Genomic DNA, 20,828 nt, shown 5'->3' on the forward strand with positions numbered 1-20,828 from the left:
CAAATCAAAGACAAAATCTCTATATACATGTTGTGGTGTTATCTTTAATAAAAACGAAGATCGCTAGTGCTTGAGGCAATAAATTTGGTCACGCTGGTTGGTAAAGTTTTACAAAATGAAGTCTGTAATGGAACAAATACTGATGCAAAATTAAGAATTACGAAATGCTGAATTCTCAAGATAACACTGCAGGAAATAGATCCTCTATTCATGTGTCTCTTCTTGACTACCTAACTAATATACAAAATCACAACACAGCTTTACAGCAATTAGATTTGTTATGTGTGTAGACAACTGTTAATTGACTTGAGAATGTTACAGTAAAGGCACACACATTTGACTTTTTTTTTTCTTGATACAGAAATATTTAGTATGCAAATGCTGGCATTCAAACACAAAATCAGAAACCTTCCATGAGACTGAGCCCTCCAGATGATTGAAACCTCCCCCTAATTAGCCCAGTTCTGTCAAAGAATGTTTCTAACAATACTTTGTAACTTTTCAAGACAAGGTACTGTAGGGGACCACTTGCTAAAGTTATTTATTTATTTGCTTTTGTTTGTCTGAAATAATTAGCCCACTGAAAGAGTTCACTTATCAAAAGCAGGGTACTATAGATCAGATACCATTTATCAGTGTCATCTTCACTGCCGTGCTTAATAAACCCTTCCATTACTGAGTAATAATAGAACCTCCATTAAAAAAATAAAAAAAACAATGAGAGGCCAGTGTCCTGATGTTTATAATATTCAATAAATGCCAGTATTCAGAATAAGTCAGTAACTAATACAGTATAAACATTTTAACAAATGGGGAATTGACATCTTCAAAACACACTGGGAAACCATTACTTAAATCATTTAAATAAATTAATAAATAAATGAACGCTGTACAATCCAAAACTAATCATATTTTTTTTTTTATAAATACTATTATATTATTAACAGCAGTTAATGTTGCTGTTGTTATTATCAGGTGTGTACCATTGTACATCAGTACAACATTTGTAAAATATTATACTGGGTTGAGCACTGAAATTGCTTCAAACACTGGAACCTTGACCTCCTAGATGCACTATAAACTCTTTGTGCTTTATCCTGTAGCTAATCCCTCAAGTTTCATAAGCACCAGATTCTCAAACACAATAAGAATTAAAGTGGATCCCACACTTACATCCTGGTTGGACATGTCCCAGTAGGGCCTCTCTCCGAAGGACATCACTTCCCACATGACAATCCCATAGCTCCACACGTCACTGGCCGAAGTGAACTTGCGGTAAGCGATGGCTTCAGGGGCCGTCCATCTAACTGGGATCTTTCCTCCCTGGAAAACAGAAACAAGACACCTCACTGTGAGTGTGTTTACTACTTGAGTTCTGTCTAACTATAGTAACATGTACACTAGTGATCATTTAATAATAGCCAAGCAAAGTAATACGTAGATAGGCTAAATTTATTCTTTATAAAAATAACAACACCCCAAAAAAGATTTAATGTTATGTTTTTTATTCATTTACATTTTTAGTACACTGCAACTACTGAAACACAAAATGCTGTGTAGTATACAAAAATTAATTAATTAATTAGTTAAACCTCAAAACCCATTTTCACTTCGTACCTATGTGAGTGATACAGTCATGACACCCAACATGTTTCACAGAGAAGTCTGTCCGGCAGCATTCACAGTAAACGTGAGATTTAATGAATGATTTTTGTGTTGTAAATGCCTCTATAAATGCCTATATTTCTGATAAGCCAACCTTGCTCTTTTAGATGGAGGAGAGTAGAATTTTTGGTTTGATTTGTGATTCCTATTTTAATAACTGATAATAAGGCTGGAATTTTGTCAAGGAAATTTGTACTAAAAATCACGGAGCAGTCAGAGGTAAATTTGCTCAAAATCACAGAGGAAGGGGGAAATGGTATGTTAAGTCACAGGGATGAAAAATCAACTATGTTTTTTTTTAATTTCGTAAAATTAGAATCTCCAGTTATTTTACCCCTGGGAATGCCCAATTATTATTATTATTATTATTAGTAGTAGTAGTAGTAGTAGTAGTAGTAGTAGTAGTAGTAGTAGTAGTAGTAGTAGTAGTAGTAGTAGTAGTAGTATGATAGTAGTAGTAATATCATTTTCAGTAGAGTAGTAGTAGTAGTAGTAGTATTATTTCTCCTTCACCGTGTCAATTCCCCACATAGCTCAGGAGGTCAGTGGGCTTCCTCCGATCCCACGGGCCAATCGGCATCTTTTTACACCCAGAAACTCGAGAGTGGATGTCTGCGGCTAAGACCAGGCCAGCAAATCTCTGCCCCCAAATCTCTGCCTGTAGGGGTCGCTGAAGAACGATGAAGAGAAATAGTCTAAGCCAGATTCCACCTCCACAACCCCTGTAGCGCCAAAGCCAGTGCGGCGCCCCCACTGAATCCCCAGCGAAGATCGGCTGCATCGCACAACCAGGATTCGATCTGTGTTTTTTTTTTTTTTTTTTTTTTTTTTTAAATACAATATACAGTATTTATATAAACATAAAATCAGTCTATCTATAGAAATTTATTGTAAATATGTATTTATTATGGTTTTCTCAACATCAAGTTCAAGCATATACAACTGTAAACAAAAATGTTTGTTTTGCATAACCTTTGATGGGGTTTCTACAGGACAACAAACAAAAACTGTAGGTTTTACACACCTTTAAAAAATAGTGTTTGAAGTTCAAAAAGACTATCTCTTTGAGAGCATCTGTTGCTTCTGCTGTGGTAGTTTGCAGTTATTGTACATTTTGGTTTGTGTGTTTGTTTACATATGATTCTGATACATCATGTGGTATATTTGATGCCTTTTTGGAGCTCCAGTTATCCTGAAGTACATTTTTGGATGCAGAAAATGATTACAGCAAGCACTGGGAATCTCATTTCCATGTTTTTCCAGAACTGGTAAATGACGCATTTCTTTTCACGGTATTCACGCTGTGCTACACAGTTGTCTTCGAACAGTAGAATGGCCAAAACGATATGTTGCGGAGGCAACCCCGGTTTCCTGAAAGAGAAAATAACCATCAAGGTATGGGATATTGCCGTCAGGCAGTAGGGATTGGCTGAGCTTTATAGCAAAGCTGCCATGTAAGTCCGCCCCCCTGGGAGCTTACTATACGGAGTGCGCGAAGACTCTCTTCCTCATTTGCTCTTCAGGCCGTGAAGGCTTCCGGAGCGACCTCGCGGCTTGATGGTTATTTTGTCTTTCAGGGAACCAGGGTTGCATCCGCAACCTATCGTTCCCTTTCAATTCGAAAATAACCATCAAGGTATGGGAACAGTGTTCCCAAGCTGTCGCAAGGGAGGATTCTCGGCAGTAGGACAGACTTACGTCATAACGCAACTGCGTAGGCAATACATCTAGGCATATGCAGATCTGCGCCTCAGCGTCTATGCTCGCAATGACACCTGTCCTAAGGTGGGGTATTAAACACTACATTGGCTCCTGAGGTGCCATAGAGTGTAGTACAGATGCTCCAAATAATGGAGCAGAGGAATCCAGCACGTTTAATCTGTAAAACCTCATAAAGGTATGCGGTGTAGCCCAACTGGCTGCCGCGCAAATATCAGACACTGGCACCCCTCTAAAGAGGGCCCAGGACGTTGCCATACCCCTAGTGGAATGCACCTTCAACTGCCCTGGTGGTGGAAGGCCTGCAGACTCATAGGCTAATTTAATAGCATCCACTATCCAATGAGAAAGGTGTTGTTTTGACAATGGCTGACCCAAGGTCTTAGAACCATGGCATATGAACAGTTGTTCTGTTTGCCTCATGGTCATTGTAAGGTCAATATAACACCTCAATGCCCGCACAGGGCAGAGCATGTGTAACCGTTGTTCCTCTGGAGAGGAAAAGGGAGGAGGATGGAACGCCATCAACTCGACCGGCTGGTTCATGTGGAACGGAGAAATAACCTTTGTGAAAAAGGCCGGATTTGGGCGCATGGAGACCTTAGAACCGTCTATACATGAAGGATACACTGACAGTGCATGTAACTCGCTGACGCATTTTGCTGACACTACTGACAGCAAAAATGCAGTTTTTATAGACATGAGCTTCATATCCACTGTGTGGAGAGGCTCGAATGGTGCCTTGGTAAGGGCTTCTAGCACCACGTCAAGGCTCCATGACGGTAAGTTGGTCGTTCTTGGAGGCCGCAAGCGTCTTGTGCCTTTAAGGAACTGAGATGCCAGAAAATGGCCCTGGTGATAATCCATCAATTCGTACATGACAAGCTGATATGGTGGCTAAATACACTTTAAGTGTAGAGGGAGACTTCCATTCATCTAACAGTTTCTGTAGAAACTGTAATATCACCGCCATAGGACAAGAGATTGGGTCAAGGCCCCCCGCCAGACACCAATCCTGGAACAGCTGCCACTTGTACGCATACTGCGACCTAGTAGAGGGTGCCCTAGCACTCTGGATGGTCGAAATTACCGCCGTCGAAAGCCCTAAGGCTGACAGGCGCTCCCGCTCAGGGGCCAAGCTCATAGCTACATGAACTTGGGGTTCGGGTGCCAAAGCTGTCCTTCGGCCTGGGACAATAGGTCTGCTTGCAGGGGAAGCATCCGCGGTTGACCGTGCAGTAACTGCACCACGCTCGGGAACCAAATTCTCCGAGGCCACTGAGGAGCGATCAAAATCACTGTCGCTTGCTCTACCCTGACCTTCTCTCGGTGGAAACGTATATAGGAGGACTGGCGGCCATCCGTGAGCCAGTGCATCGACTCCTAGGGGGCTGTCGGGGTCCCTCACCAAGAACCATAGGGGGCAGTGCGTGGTCTCTCGCGAAGCAAAGAGATCCACTTGTGCTATGCCGAACCATTCCCAGATGCGCTCTACCACCTGAGGGTGGAGACGCCATTCTCTTGCCAGAGGGCCTCCTCTGGGTAGAAGGTCCGCTGCGTAATTGGCTCTGCCCAGTAGGTGAACCGCGCGCAGAGAGGTCAAATGTGGCTGTGCCCATAGCAACAGCCGTTTTACCATTCGGTGAAGGCGGGGGGACCGTAGGCCGCCCTGGCAGTTGATATACGCCACAACCGTGGTGTTGTCCGACCACACCAACACGTGCTTGTCTAGGAGCACTGGCAAGAAGTGCCGGAGGGCGAGGCCCACCGCTCTGAGTTCCAGAGCATTGATGTGGGCTGACCTCCAGGGTCCTGCCCACACTCCGGGGGTCCCTGAGCCATTCCAGACTGCTCCCCAACCTTGGTTGGAAGCATCGGTAGTAACCACTTCCCTCCGGAAAATGGGACCCAAGCGAACGCCCTGGCGGATGCTTGACGGAACTTTCCACCAGCGTAGTGCTTCCCAGCAGGTTCGGGATACCGTCAACCTGCAGTGTTTGTCTGTCCGTGGATGTAATGTGAAGGCATTGAACCAGGTCTGTAGAGGTCTCTGGTGTAATAAGCCCAAAGGAAGGGCTTGTGAGGCGGCAGCCATCAGCCCCGGCATGCACTGACACAGCTCCATGCTGATTGTTTCTCTCAATCTGAACAAGAAGAGACACCGTTCCAGCGAGGCAACTCTTTGTGTCGACAAGGTCACTTACAGGGACACTGAGTCCAGATGCAGACCCACGAATTCAGTCTGTTGGCTTGGCACGAGGCGACTCTTCTCTGAATTGACCTTCAGACCCAGCCGCTGCAGATGGTCCTTAACCATCACTGTGTGCTGTGCCAGCTGCTCCTTCAACTGCGCGAATACGAGCCAGTCGTCGAGATAGTTCAGCAGTCGAACACCTTGAGCCCACAAGGGAGCTAGAATAGCGTCCATACACTTCGAAAAGGTTAGAAGGGCTAGTGACAGACCGAATGGGAGGACACAAAACTTGTACACCCTGCTCTGGAATGCAAAACGCAGATACTTCTTGTGACCCGGACAGATGGAAACGTGAAAGTATGCATCTGTCAGGTCCACGGTGGTAAACCAGTCACCTGTGTCGGACTGACTGGATGATGTGCCTGTGCGTAAGCATCCTGAACGATAACCGCCGTAGGTATCTGTTCAGTACTCGCAGATCTAAAATAGGGCAGAACCCACCATCCTTTTTGGGCACTAGGAAGTATTTGAAATAGAACCCCTGGTCGATCAGAGCAGGGTCTACTTGTTGAATGGCACGCTTCCTGAGCAGTGCCTATATCTCCATATTCAGAGCTGAGGACTGAAACGAGTCCTTCACTGCAGTTACGACCACTCCCCTGAAGGGGGGAGGCTTTAACCAGAACTGAAGGGTGTACCTGGTGGAAATGGTTTTGTGCGCCCAGATGTCGTTGGTGCATTGTTGCCAGAACTGGAGCTGTGGAACAGTATAGGGGTGGGCTAATAGCTGCCTGGATGTCTCAGGGCTGCTTTGGCTGTGCTCGCTCATGAGGGGCCTGGCCAGAGCCCTGAGGGCTTGACCTGCCACCTCCTCTAGGGCTCCATTCTATGCGCCGCGGTCCAGAAAATGGAGGCTGATCGCGCGCTGCTGCAGCTGACGGAAGTGCCTTAGTACCCACGGCCACGGTAGGTGCTGTGGTGATGTTTTTCGCCACTGATGCTCCTGTTGGCACTTAGGCTGGAAGGGCTTATGCGGCCACATCTTCGCCATCTTTTGAGATGCCTCCCGGGCTTTAGCAGAGCGCTGCAGCATCTCCTCCACCGCTGGGCCAAACGTGTGCTACAGTGTGATGGGGGCGTCTAGCAACGGGGCCTTGTCAGGCTCTTGAACTCTCACTTGCGAGAGCCAGAGCTACCTTCTGGCGACCACTAGGGACACAATACTCCTGCCCTGGGCCTGAGCATTTAGCTGGGCTATTTTAACAAGGAATTGGGCGATCAACGCCAATTCCGCCCTCAAAGACACCGAAAGGTACTCAGGGAGGTCTTTCACCAGCGACGCCTGGTAGACTGACAGGAGGCTGGCCATGTGAACAGTCTGACTGTCTCTGTAGCCGCTGCATATCCCGTCTTCAAATGGACCTCCGTAATCCTGCACTGTCGATTAGGACATGCAGGGTCCTTAGTTAGGCCCGATAAAGTCGCGTTTTGACTAGGGCCGCAAAGGCGACATCGACTGGTGGGAAAGATGCCAGTCCTGCCTCACTAGCTCCCTGCATGGCAAACGTGGAAGCTTTCCGCAAGGTTGCCGGTGAAGAGACTGGGGACCCCCAGGTGGATTGCACCTCCTTAATAAAGTCCGGGAAGGCTGGGAGCGTCCTGGGCTGTGGAGACCGCACAGACAGTGACTCAAACAGCGACCGCCGAGGTGGTTCTACTGCTGGCCAGTCAACCCTTAGGTGGCGAGTTGCTCACTCCACCAGTGACCACAAGGGGTCATTGGTGTCCAGCACCTCCAACTCAGTGTCCAGCTCTGAGTTGTGAGAGGTTAGTTCGGCTTCCAAACTATCCTCCTCCGCGAGAGGCTCACCTTCCGATGCATCCCTGGAGATTGCATCTGCGTCCCAAACCCCTTGGGGTTATTGGGAGACTGCGGCGGGCAGAGCCAGTTGGGCGGCTGTCAGCCCGACCTGTCCATCGGTGGTCTGTGGTGCCCTGTTGGTCAGCGACATGAGCAGCGATTGCTGACCCATCATCACATCCATGAATTGGGACATCTTTGACGTGAGCTCTGCCATGTCTGATCTGTCCCTATGGCGTCTGTCCCGGCGAGGGGAACAAGATCGTCCCCTATGACGGGGTGAAATGGAGCGAGACCGTGACCGGCAAGGGCGTTCCCTGCTAGGGGAGGGGTCTCTGTGTCGGATAGGCACGTCTATGCTCTGGAGATCTCTGACCAGCTGTAAGCTGGGAGGGGCTCCTCGATAGCTGCAATTTTACAGGTGGTGTAGACGACGGAGGAGCAGACACAGTGCAGGACGACCCAGAGGAATGGGAGTGGCTCCCCACTGCTTTCCTCGCCCTCTGGCGAAGAGTGCACTGTTGAAAATTAGCACACAGCGAACAAAACGATCTGTCTGCCAAGGCAGACGTGGCGTGCTCTGGTCCCAGGCATGCCACATAGTCCTCATGCGGGTCGCTCGCTGGCAATTTAGCCTGGCAGGTGACGCAACGATGAAACCCAGACATCTTGATGATGGGATGCATCTCTGTGTCTTGATTAATGCGTCGAACGTCGAGGTACTTGTACCGAGCGGCGAGGCGTTGAAGTACCGAGAGTCAAACGCCGAAGCGTCGAGCATCGAGGTGCGTGTACTGCGTGCGCAGAGTGTTAGGCGCCGAGCGTTGAGGTGCGTGCACTGACTGTCGAAGTGTTAATGCACCGAGCGTCAAGCATCGAGGTGCATGCGTTGAGTGTCGCAGTGCCGGACGTCGAGGTGCGTGCACCGAGTGTCGAGGTATTAATGCACCGAGTGTCGAGCGCGGGAGCATCGAGCATCGAGGTGCGTGCACCGAGCGTCAAGGTATTAATGCACCAAGCGTCGATCGCGGGAGCATCGCACGTCGAGGTACGTGTGCCGAGCGTCGATCGCGGAAGTGTCGAGCGTCAAGGTGCGTGCGCCGAGCGTCAAAGTGCCGAGGTACATGCACTGAGCGTCGAGGCGTTGATGCATTGAGCGTTGAATGCGGGAGCGTCGAGGCGCATGCGCGAAGCGTCGAGGCGCGTGCGCCGAGCGCCGAAGCGCCGAGCGTCGAGGCGCCAAGCGTCGAGGTGGGTGCACCGAGCGTAAAGCGCCAAAGCGCAGAGCGTCGAGGTGCGTGCACCAAGCCCCAAGTGCAGAAGCACTAAGCACAAAGCGCCGAAGTGCGTGTACTGAGCTTAAAGACACTATGCACTAGACGCCTAAGCATCAGCTGACCCGCAGAGCGGAGACACTAAGTGCTGGTACAGTGTCTTTAGTCTAACTGACAAAGGAGCTGTGCTATACTTACCTGTTGGTAAGGGGCAAGTGAAGTTGTCATTAGTGGTAGTCTTCCTTATGTATTTGTATGGGGAAAAATGTATTATTTTATTTATTTATTTATTTATTTTATTTATTTTTGAGGAACTGCAGCCACACTGAGTGCAGGATATGGTAGTGTAGCTACCGAAGACAGCGACCACGCGGTGGGATGAACAAAATCCACGGGTGGTAGTTTGAGAGCGACTGCGAGTAGCAGTCTAACTCCGGGTCTGGCACGGGGCTAGACCGAGGCTGCAAAAATTGCGTGGCCTTACAGGCGCGCAACATGTCCTCTAAACTCTATTCAATGCCTGTTAGGGAAGAATAGACAAGCAAAAAACCCAACAAAAATATATATAACAATATATATATATATATATATATATATATATATATATATATATATATATATATATATATATATTATGTGTATATAACATATATAATATCTACACACAGATGTCACATATATACCATATATATATATATATAGATACACATATATATACATATATATATCTATATATATATATATATATATATATATATATATATATATATATATATACATATATATATATATATATATATATATATATATATATATATATATATATATATATATATATATATATATATATATATATATATACTAATAATTCCGAATAGGAAGACGAAGGGCCAAAGTGGAAAAAACGCGATGCCGAGCGTGAAAGGAAAAATATAATATAAAATTAAATAAATAGTGCTCAAAGGAGCAAACATTGAAATCAACTCAGAGAAAGGGTGGTAGCCAGCTTCTCAGCTCAAGGCTGTCGAGTACAATCAGTCAAGTAAAATTTCACAGAGAGAACTTACGAGCTCAGAGTCCTACAGAGGCTGAAGGCAAAAGAGGAAGAGAGTCTATCGGCAGCTTTGCTATAAAGCTCAGCTTTATCTCTTCTCTCAGCTATGCTAAGATACTACTCTTCTTTCTCAGCTATGCTAAGATATTCACTTGATTTGGGTCAAAGACCTGACAGGCATTGAAAAATGCAGCCGCAGTTTGACAAAACTGGGCAGTGGGCAGTGTGAACAGCTACGTTGCAAAGTAAAGCAACCAAGCCAGTTCACCAGCATTAGCTAAATTGTGAAAAAAAAGTATTGTTTTTTTTTTTTTTTTGGTTAAGGTGGAATAAGGTGTTGGTAAAGTTCAATGTTCTTTACTAAAATCCCAGCCTAACTTAAAAGCAACCAAGTAAACGTGCGATTGATAATGATAGCAAGGCGGCATTTGCGCAGCTGTTTCTGAAAGACACCTAAACAGGTTACTAAGCAACCCGGCTTAGAGCTTTTAGTATGTTAGTTAAAATGTCACAATAAACTATCAGTGAAATATAGTATTATTTAAGAATCATCAATTCATTCATTTTTTTCCAGGAAAACACACACATGATATTAAAATAATATTTCAGAAACATTCAGGGATTATCAATTATTTATTTATTTAAAGGGTTGGCTTTCCAGTTGTGGTGTTAGGTCATTGCTTAAGACAGGGACTGTCATCTTTAGTCCTTAGAGTAATTATACATACTTAAAAGGTCCCAGTATCACAGGCACCTGTGAATGCTGATGAAGCCTACAGGTGAAACATGTTCGTGACTGAGAACTGCATGTTTTGAATTTAAAATAAAGGAAATCATCTCTAATTTTTGAGTGCAGATCTTTTTTGGATTTCTTTATAGCACTATTTTAAGGACTTGATTTAATTATACTGGTGTAAGCCTACTTAAACCCACATGAGAGCCAAAAAGATTTCTGAGCGAAGGGGAAAGAGTTAACCATAAAATGTTTATGAAAACTAGAAGTGATTAAATGACTTGTATGAACTTCAAAACCAAATGAGGAGATGTTTCTGCAGACAAAATGGCAAAAGCAGTATGTCAACTATCACTGCCAATATCTTCTTTCTACTCAGAAAACAATGTGTTACTTATACCTTGTAAAACGTGCAAAAATGTTCAAACCATCTTCATTCATATGATATCTCAGAGCTGTTTTATTTAACATTCTTGATTTGAGAGAAACCTTGCATTTGAAACCCTTCAGAAACTTCAGTTCTTCAAACAACTTTCTCTATGTGAATTAGAGCTGGAGGCCTGGAAAGAACCAAAGTCAACGGTGCAGCAGCAGGCTCCATAATCTAACTGCTCATTGATTGGTTGCACTTAACCTGCTGTAAAACTGAGAGCCATTTTTGATAAGGCTTCAACAGCAATTTGCCTTTTATGGATGGCTCTACATCAATATAACCTTATAACCCTTTGCAAGGGGAAAAATAAGGACCACTGAACAAAAACGCCTGCAGTTCCGCACTGTAACTGTTCAGTACGTGTGCCCTTGGCAAGCAAGGTAAACCAAATTACAATTGACTAGAACTTGTGTTTCACATTGCTTCAGCACAGCAGAGGGGATATATCATCCTTCACTGAATATCATATGTTTTTTGTCTTTAAAGGATCCTAGGAAAATCTATTAAAAACCTTTCTTAAAAGACTTAAATTCATAATCAAAGCATCTACACATCCATAAATTCACACTGATGTCCTCTATCCCATAAAATACTCATTCAAACCTAATATCGATCCTGTTTTTTTTTTTTATTTCTAATGCATTATTTCTTTGAAGTATTTGAAAAGAACAATTCATCTAACCAAATATAGCCTTTTTCCAATGGCATTGTTTTTGCCTTCGTTATCAGCATGGACAAACTAAAGTATTATTTTTGAGCTGAAAATATAATACTAATGACATTTTTTAATGCTAACTGGAAAACAAACCTGTCTTTTGCATAGAAACTAAAAGCCTCTCACTGCTGTGTGTGGAGCTGGGATCAGGGTTGTAGTTATTATCCAGTGCAAGGATAAGTTGAGGGATTTCCAATACAGAACAGGAGCATATATTTGTGGGACCCCCTTCCTGGTAGGAAAAGCGCTCTGACAAAGCACAGCACCCTTTTATTTTGTACTTCTGTTTTCTCCAGCGTTTTGTTTTTCCTTTTTATTTTCTGTATTCTTGTTGTATAGTTGCCCATACCAGTGAATTATTTAATATACACACCGCAGCTTCTAGGAAGTGTCTTATTGATAAGGCTAATGAATACATATTCTACCTCTCTTTTTTTGTCTATTTTTGTTCAGTAGTTTTCTGATGTAAGCTGCCCCAGGACCTCACTTAAAAATGAGACATTCTAATCATAGCTTAGTTCACGAGGTAGAACGGGAGGTGTGTCTATCCATTAGTAAATGCCTTTGTAAAACAAATAACATTTTTATAGCTCACTGAGGCATCATTGTATATCTTCAATAATTAATACTGTAGGTGAAGGGAACAGGGTTGTACTGCTCTAACAAAGCAATTGAAGAGAACACAGAGAAAAACAATGGGAAGGAATATATCAGTAGCACTGGAAATAGGGATCTGCATAATAAAAAAAATAAGAATAATACTTCTGTTTAATTTTCCCAACATTTAAACTTTACCATATTGAGAACAAATCAAAAATGCATCATGAGAAGTGCTCCATTCAAGTTCTGTTACTTGTATGATATACTACAACAAAATGTGTAGAAGGCTACATGTGTACAACATCCATCCATCATCATTAACCACTTAATCCTTTACAGGGTTGTAGTGAGCTGGAGCCTAATCCAGCAGACACAGGGCAAAAGGCAGGAGTGCACTCTGGACGGGATGCCAGTCCATCGCAGGGTAACACACACAGGGCAATTTAGAGTGACCAATCAACCTGAACAGCATGTCTTTGGACTGTGGGAGAAAACCCACGTGAACACGGGGAGAACATGCAAACTCCACACAGACAGTCCCCTAGGCTGGAATTCAACCCAGGACCCTGGTGCTGTGAGGCAGCAGCATTAACCAGCACACAACCATGCCTCCCATGTGTACAACACTTACACCATGTACACTGTACCTATACACTACCATATAAACCTCTACTTCACATGCATATGTATGGCAAACCTTAACATTCTAAATGCTTAACACTTAGAAAGTATGTAAATGTCTATAAACTATCAACATCCCTAATTTAAATCAATTCATTTTGTTTAGCAATTGAGTTATATTAAACAAGAAAGCACACAGTACATGCTTAAAAAAAGAGGACACATATACTGAAACATCTGTAAAGTAAGTTCTTAATAGATTAAAATGTCATAATTAAAAACCACAATACAAATGATAATAATGCAGAATTGCGTCCCCTCTTTCCAGTTTTATTAAAGGGATCAGGGACTGAGCAGGTATCCAACCCATTTCCTAAAACCTCACTGCCCTTGAAGCAGAATTAGGCAAAAAGTGCCTTCACATTGGTCACTGGTCAGGGCTTGATGAGGATGCATAGGGATCCATGTAGCATCTAGAGAGAGACTCAAATAATCCAAATGCATTTTCTGTGTTGAGTGATTGATGGTCCCCGAAAGGGTAGACTTTGAATCGCCTCGCTGTCAGGTTGGAAGCAATGAGTGTAATGCCTGTGTTAGGCAGGGCAACTGGAAGGATAGTTTCTTCCGTGCACGCACACACACAGCTGCTATTACTTAAGCAAAAGGGTCTGTCAATAGAAAGAAGGGTTGAAAACACAAGTTGAGTAAATGCTTGCATTAAAGGCTGTATCGTTTGCTTCTTCATCTCCGACAGAGGAAAAGATTCTTAATTTGTTTTTAACATTTAGCATATTTTACTCCAGGTTTTCTACCCAATTTGAAGACAATAGAAAGATTTTACAGTTACAGTTTCAAACAGTTATTTCTAAGGTGCAGTGTACATTTTTCAGAGATATTTTTGTTTGGTTCTGCAAGTTCAAATATTCTTTGAAGATACATCTATCAAAACCATTATATCCCTTCTCTGGTGCCATTTTCTAGAAAAATGATATGAAAAGCATGTTCATGTGAAGCTTGTTGACATGACTTCTGGTTTCCATGTTATGCATTAGCTGCAGTACCTATTTGTAAATTTAAATAAAAGTAACTATTCAGTTGTTTCACATAAAATATCACTTTGCGTTACCTGTCTGAAACAATAACTATTGCAGCTACAAGTTACTAAAAATATAATCAGATTACTTTAACGTGTGATGCATTACGCCCCAACACTGGCAGTATGTGAGAAATATTGTGAGTATCTGTTTTTTTTTTCTGTTTAGGTAACTCATCCATAATTTTAAAATGCTCAATCAGGATTATAAAGTAAAACTATAAAGATACTTTTTTATTGCCTTCTTCAGTGTACCAAGCTACTAAACCCTGGAGGGAAGTCTCCAACTATACTCTTGGGGTGCCTGGCCCGTAGGGGGCGGTGTCTGAAGTGCAATAAGGTGAACTATCTTCAGCTGACTTTTCAAGTGGGGGGTGATCTTACTAAATTAGCCACTAGGGGGGGGCTCTGTATATTCTCAAAACTGTTTCCTTTAAATTGTAGCATTTTTGGGCAACACAAAAATAGGTCATTAGTGTTTTCTTTATCCCAAGCACAATTCAGTAATTAGCTTTTATGATAGATAGATAGGAGTAACTTGTTTTTGTAAAATTGCCTGCCATTAGCATGAAGCATTGTAGTTGGTGTACATGGCCAGTTTTCTGGGAATTTAAACTGGACAAAATCACAGTACATGAAAAAAAGGCAGCTCGTTGAACAGACACCCCAGAGGAGCTGGCCACTGAAATACACTACAGGTCAAAAGTTTTAGAACAAATAAACAATTGGAGATAAAAAAGAAATCATGGAATTGTTTTGTTTAACAAAATTAAATCTAAATTTTTGACTCCTCAAAGTAGCCACCTTTTGCAGATATAACAGCCGAACACACTCGTGGCATTCATTCTTTCTAAATCAAATATTGTTTGAAAAGTTCTTCCCAACACTGTTGCAGAAGTTCCCACAAATGGGTTTTAAGTCTTGAGACTGTGCTGGCCGTTCCATGATTTGAAGTCTACCATCTTTTTCTTTTCTTCTAAGGTAGTTCTGACATAGCCTGGAGGTATGTTTTGGGTCATTATCTTGCTGGAGGATGAACCCCTGACCAACTAGATATATACCAGAGGGTATTACATGGCGCTGCAAAATGCTGTGGTAGCCATTTTGGTTCATGGTGCCACTCCCTCTGTGCAAGTTGCCAACTCTGGATCCAGCAAAAGAGCCCCAGACCATCACACTTCCTCCTCAATGCTTGACAGTTGGTGTCACACACCGAGGAACCATCCTTTTGCCATCTCGACGGCATATAAAAACCCTGCGTGCTGAACCGAAGATTTAAAATTTTGATTCATCAGTCCGTAAGACCACCTTCTAGTCTTCAGTAGTCCACTGGCGGTGCTTCATGGCCCAGGCAAGTCTCTTTTTCTTATTTTGCCATCTTAGCAATGGCTTTCTTATTGCTACTCAACCTGTCAAACCTGCAGCTCAAAGTCTTCTCTTCACAATTGAAACTGAGACTTGCTTACTTCGACCAGTGTTAAGCTGTGTTTGAAGCTGTTGTCCTGTGAGCCGCCTATCACGCAAGCTGTTGACTCTCAGAAACTTGTCTTCTGATTCTGTTGTGGCTTTGGTTCTGCTAGACCTCTTCCTGTCAGAGTTTCCTCCAGTTTCCAAGTGCCTTTTGATGGTGTAGGAAACTGTACTCACTGACACCTTGGCTTTCTTTGCAATTTCTCTAAAGGAAAGACCTACACTTTTAAGGGTTATAATGGTCTGTCTGTTTTCCTTTGTTAATTGCCTTTTTCTCACCATTATGATAGCAATATACTACTTCCTGCAGTACAATACTGTCCAAATAATGCTTAAGAGGGTGTAGTAACACAGTCTGTTCCAACATGGCTTTTATACAGACAGAGGGTTTGTAAGTAATCAACAAAAGTTGGGACACCTGTAGGAATTGTTAGCATCAACTTTCGGTTTAATTTACTTCCATTGCTGCAGAACAGCTGTAAGTTGTTAACCCATTACTTGTTCCCTGAAAAAGGCCTTTTGTATAACTGAAATGTACATTATTTTTCAGTTTTTGGTAACCTTTGGTAATTTTTTTTTTTAACCTCTGGCAGTTTACCGCTTACCTTTGTACCATTTCAGGTTGTTCACTGGACTTTAACTGCTTAAATTTCAATAAAAACTGGAAAAATGGGGGTGTTCTAAAACTTTTGACTGGTAGTGTATGGAATATAAATAAAAACAGTTTGAACACCTAGAAGCGCAAGTCAGATTGCAGGTGCTTCTCATTTGTTTAAGCTAGTGTACACTTTTAGACAGATTTTTTAGTTTTTTGCTCTGGAAAGTGAGCAAATGATTGACTGGTCTAAGAACAAATAATCACCAGACAGCATAACAAGAAAAGGTGTAGTTACATGTTTCTCAAATATTACAGGAACTCAGAACTTGACTTTTCTTTGGAAACTTTTATTCGTTATATCAAGAGAAAGGCAGTGCTGTCCATTGACCACATTGACACACTATTACAGAATTAATGCATTGAGGTTATAAAATGCAAAGATCATTTCTTTTGCTAGAAGTTCAGCAGTTGTCTTGTCATTCAGTGCCACCAATTCTGTTTTGCAAAGTCACCATTAATGCAGGAACAAAACACACCAGCCTAGATTTCAAATGAGCTCTGGACAAGATGGAGCAATTTCTCTTTAACTTTATGTCCTTGTGAATCTTTAAATTCCTTTTCTTAATGAATTGTAATGTGTTTGTAATAACACTGGCATATTCATGAGCTTTAACATTGTAAAGTAATACATCTGTTATTTTAACATTACATACTTGGCAGCTACCTCACAAGCTCTGAGTCATTTCTTGTATGTGTTTGAAGGGGAAGCCATTGTTACCACTTTAAAATAAGTGTGGATAACAACATAATTCCATACATTTCCAGTGCCATTCACTATGTGTCTAAAAGGGGTAATTTTTCATTTTTTGATGCAGGCCTTGCTTTCAGATAGTCTTGAACTTTTCATGCTATTGTTTCCATTCCTTCTGGGCCTCCTTTTCTGTCAGTAACCAAACAACTGCTTCCGCTAATGATTGCCATGATATGAATCCAGTAAGATGCTTGACCCCAAAATGACCCAGGAATTGTAACACATTTCCTGGAAGATAAGCAAACTGAGAACTTTCTTAAAACTAACGTAGTACCAGATGCCATGTTTTAAAATGAAAACACACATTGACGATCTCGTGCATTAAATAAAAAAATGCACATTTGAGACCTATATAGTGAATAGGCAAGCGTATGTTAATAAACTATAATAATAAAGTAACAGACAAATTAACGTTAATAACTGTCAAACTAAATTAAAACAGCACCCCAACGCATGTTAAAGAATGCAGCAGCAGCTCTAGATTAATTATGACTACCTATGCAGGAGCAATATTCAAGACATGCACAAAATTATTTAACAGAATGGTGAAGCAACTCACCAGGACAGAAAACACCTAATTGCTCAGCAACTTCTGTCTGATTCAGGTTTTTTTCAGCTCAAACAACTTCCAAATTTTTGTAGCAAGAGAAACAGCGGTGCATTTCGTCACTTGTTTACATGCCATTTTGTAGCAATGAGGTGCTCTTCTGGAAATTGGAATTTAAAAAAAAAAAATCAGTTTCACCACAAGGATGTTCTCTTAGGTGAAATGTTCTCTTAGGAGATGTTCCTATTCTCAGAGACTACTGTATTAACCCTTTCATGCATGACAACCTCATATGGGGACATATATAAAAAACGCTGTAGGCTTTATACACTATGGGTACATATGAAAGATGCAATTTAAATGAAAAAAGCAATTTATATGTATTACAAAACTATGTTTTTTTCAGCTATTTTCAATATTTTCTCCATGAACGGTTAATCACAGGTATGATTAAACCAGTTTCAATTTTAAAAAACAATTTCCATTTAAAAAACAAAACAAAACTGCAATTCAATAAGTAAAAAAAAAATGTGTCCAGGATAAAAAGGTATACCCTCTCCCCGCATTCTCTCCCTATTTTTATTTTCCATTTGAAACACCACTAGACCAGTAAGTTTCATAATAGAAGCTACCACATTGTCAACCAGGCAGATTTCTCTTTTGCTGACAGATTTTTCTCTTCTCCACTCCACTCCACCCCCCCCCCCCCCCCCCCCCCCCCCCCCCCCCCACCCCCCCCCCCACCACCCTTGGGGGTGGCGAAAGGGTGGCGGTGGGGGTGGGGGCATCATTGGACGTAGTGGAGAACGGTAAGAAGGAGACCTGATCAAAATTGACAACCTTGTTTACTCTCCCAACGCCTACTTTTCCCTGAACAATATTCCTGAGTAGTGAGGCGTGCAGTGCAGGCTCAGTGTCCTTTCTGAGAAGCTAGGAATGTCAGAGGCAGGGCTGATAAGGAACAGGGTGGCTCAGAGATCATATATTACAGCTACTTGTCTTTAATTGTCTTGGCGTACTGTTAATGAAGACTATTTATGCATATATTTTTAGGAGCACTATATTCATGGCCTGGCTTGTCACACACACACATACACAGATTCCCTGTTTTTAGCAATCTGCCTCAGGTGCTTGTCATTAACTGGAGGCCTGTGCAATTCTGGGGAAGGTAGTCCTGCAGCACCCTCCTACTTTTTTTTCTCCTCCGACTACACATCTACATCTACACACTATCTACACTATGTACATTGTCTAAATATTCTTTAGAATCAGATCAAACATCAGCCCTATTCAATGGCATTAACACTAGGGGCACATTCACAATAACTGTTTGTTATGGTCATACTATCGCTACACTGCACTGCGCAGCTTCCCGCCAACATAACTGATCATTTCAAAAATCAATTACGGCCTTGACACCAGGCACAGCCACATTGCTACTGTGGTTCATGAGGTGCAGTCTGTTTCTTTACATTCAGGGGGAATTTGAAACACAGGTTAATCAAATGCAATTAAGTCACATATCAAATGCCTTCTGGACTCCAGGATGCTGCTCTGGAAGTATTTTAATGTGAATACAGCAGAAAGAAGAGAGAAGCAGTCATTTACCGGGCCAGTTCAGCAGTAAATAAACAGGGTCGTGTCAGGTAGATTTAATTGAGCCAGGTTCACTCTCCAGTCTTGTCCATTTCCACTGCCTTGCTTTCTGATTACCCCTTTTAATATAAGACATCTGAGCACACCTAGTGGCTCTCCAAGAAATAATTGCTTTTCGTTGGTCCTTAATTAACAGCTGCACATGCTCTCATGGACCAAAGACTCTCCTGATTTCTGAACCACGCACGCAGACTGCAAAATGTCTCTCGGAAAAGATCCTGGTTTTCAGATGATAGTGGTTGGCCTCTCTCAGGGATAACCCTATTAGCTTTAAGATATAAAGAGCAGTAAATCTGTAGAAAAATAAGATGGTTGGTCTGCAGTTTAGGAGCATTGTGCTGTATCATAAATTGTATAGTAGCACTGCAACAACAATGGTTGTATTTAGCATTTAATCAACCAGACACAAATTACATGCATCTATACTTTCTTTCTAGATTTTTACAGTTATTGTTGTTACTTTTACTTAGTGTATATAACTCTGGAACTCCCCACTTTTCACCCCTCTACCCCACTACTGATCCCTCTCTCACAGGGAGGGGCTACCCTTACCTAACTGATATAATAATACCTCCACACTTAATCAGTGCAGTGAAGCAGGCATGGGCCAAAACATCTGTCCACTTGACTTAATTACTTATACTGTCAATTTCACAGAAAATTTTGATTGAGCCTTTTTTCAAGTCCGAGATGATTTTTCTTCTTTCTAACTTTTCGGTCTCTTCATCCAAAAACATGGCCATTGTGAATGCAAATGAATTTTTGCTCTGAGACACGGCTTTTACACATTACAGACTATATTTGAAGCATCTATTTGCATAACAAACAAAAAGAGTAATTCAATGGCTAGAGAAACAAAAATGATTAAGAAACAATTCAACCTAGCTAATTTATTCCACAATAGTTATTGAATCTTGAGTATCAACTTGAATCATTTAATGGTGTATTGAAATGGGCACCTCAACAATTACAAATGTGTGGAGGATTGTGATTTGGTAATTAAAGCGGTAAGTGTATAAATGTGACATATGCACATGTTTAGTTTACACGGAGAGCATAGCACAAGTGAGTGTTACCATTATAACTTTTTAAACAATAAAACAATGGGTGACTAATTTCCACTGTAGTTAAATTACAAGCACTATTAAATTACAGTGGAAGTCACCCAATGCAAGTCTATACACAGATATTGATAGTAACAGCCTATGGTACAAACACAGATATGGGAAACGCACAATTGGCTGGTTTTCTTCAGTGACGAGAAACGCAAACAAGAAGTTAACTGTGAGTTAATCTTGCTTGGATGCAGAAATCATTGTTTTGGGAGCAACTGTTTACATGAAACTGAGGAGAAAGTTTTTTGGGGTTCTTTTGCCATGTGAAAGAAAACTAAAAGGACCTTTGACTCAGGATAATTAACGGTTGTCTTCTGCAACTGAGTCCACCGTAATCAGAGGGCTGCCTAGCTTGACAATTAAAAGACATCACACAGGGATCCTTCTGTGCTGCTGGGTATTAGGGGATATGCTGGTACTGTTGATGTCTGCGAGGTAATTAATATTCCAAATAGGGTGCAGTGGAGCTAAAGTAAAACTATTGCTCTTCTAATTAATGCAGCAACGTGCTTCTTAAATGTCTGGAAATAGTTTGACAGACGCACCACACTACATACAGAAAAAAAAAATCATAATTAGGACATGCTGAATTTGTGCCTTTAAGGCATTTTTCTGTTTTTTCAAGCAAAAGTGACAAGCAGCATATTTTTAAATTTATTTACATAAGTG

The 20,828-nt window shown here is 42.0% G+C and overlaps 1 protein-coding gene across 3 annotated transcripts in view; it reads right to left on the reverse strand.

The window, feature by feature from the left end:
- Window positions 1-20,828, reverse strand: part of LOC121326830 (ephrin type-B receptor 1) — a 382,350-nt gene that overhangs the window by 35,401 nt on the left and 326,121 nt on the right. For all 3 annotated transcript variants that reach the window (XM_041270396.1, XM_041270397.1, XM_041270398.1), the window contains exon 13: window positions 1,174-1,323. In XM_041270396.1, coding sequence (XP_041126330.1) covers window positions 1,174-1,323 — 150 coding nt within the window. The remainder of the gene's footprint in view (window positions 1-1,173; window positions 1,324-20,828) is intronic.

The sequence above is a fragment of the Polyodon spathula genome, chromosome 14 (assembly GCF_017654505.1).
Source record: "Polyodon spathula isolate WHYD16114869_AA chromosome 14, ASM1765450v1, whole genome shotgun sequence".
In the NCBI taxonomy this organism is placed as follows: Eukaryota; Metazoa; Chordata; class Actinopteri; order Acipenseriformes; family Polyodontidae; genus Polyodon; species Polyodon spathula.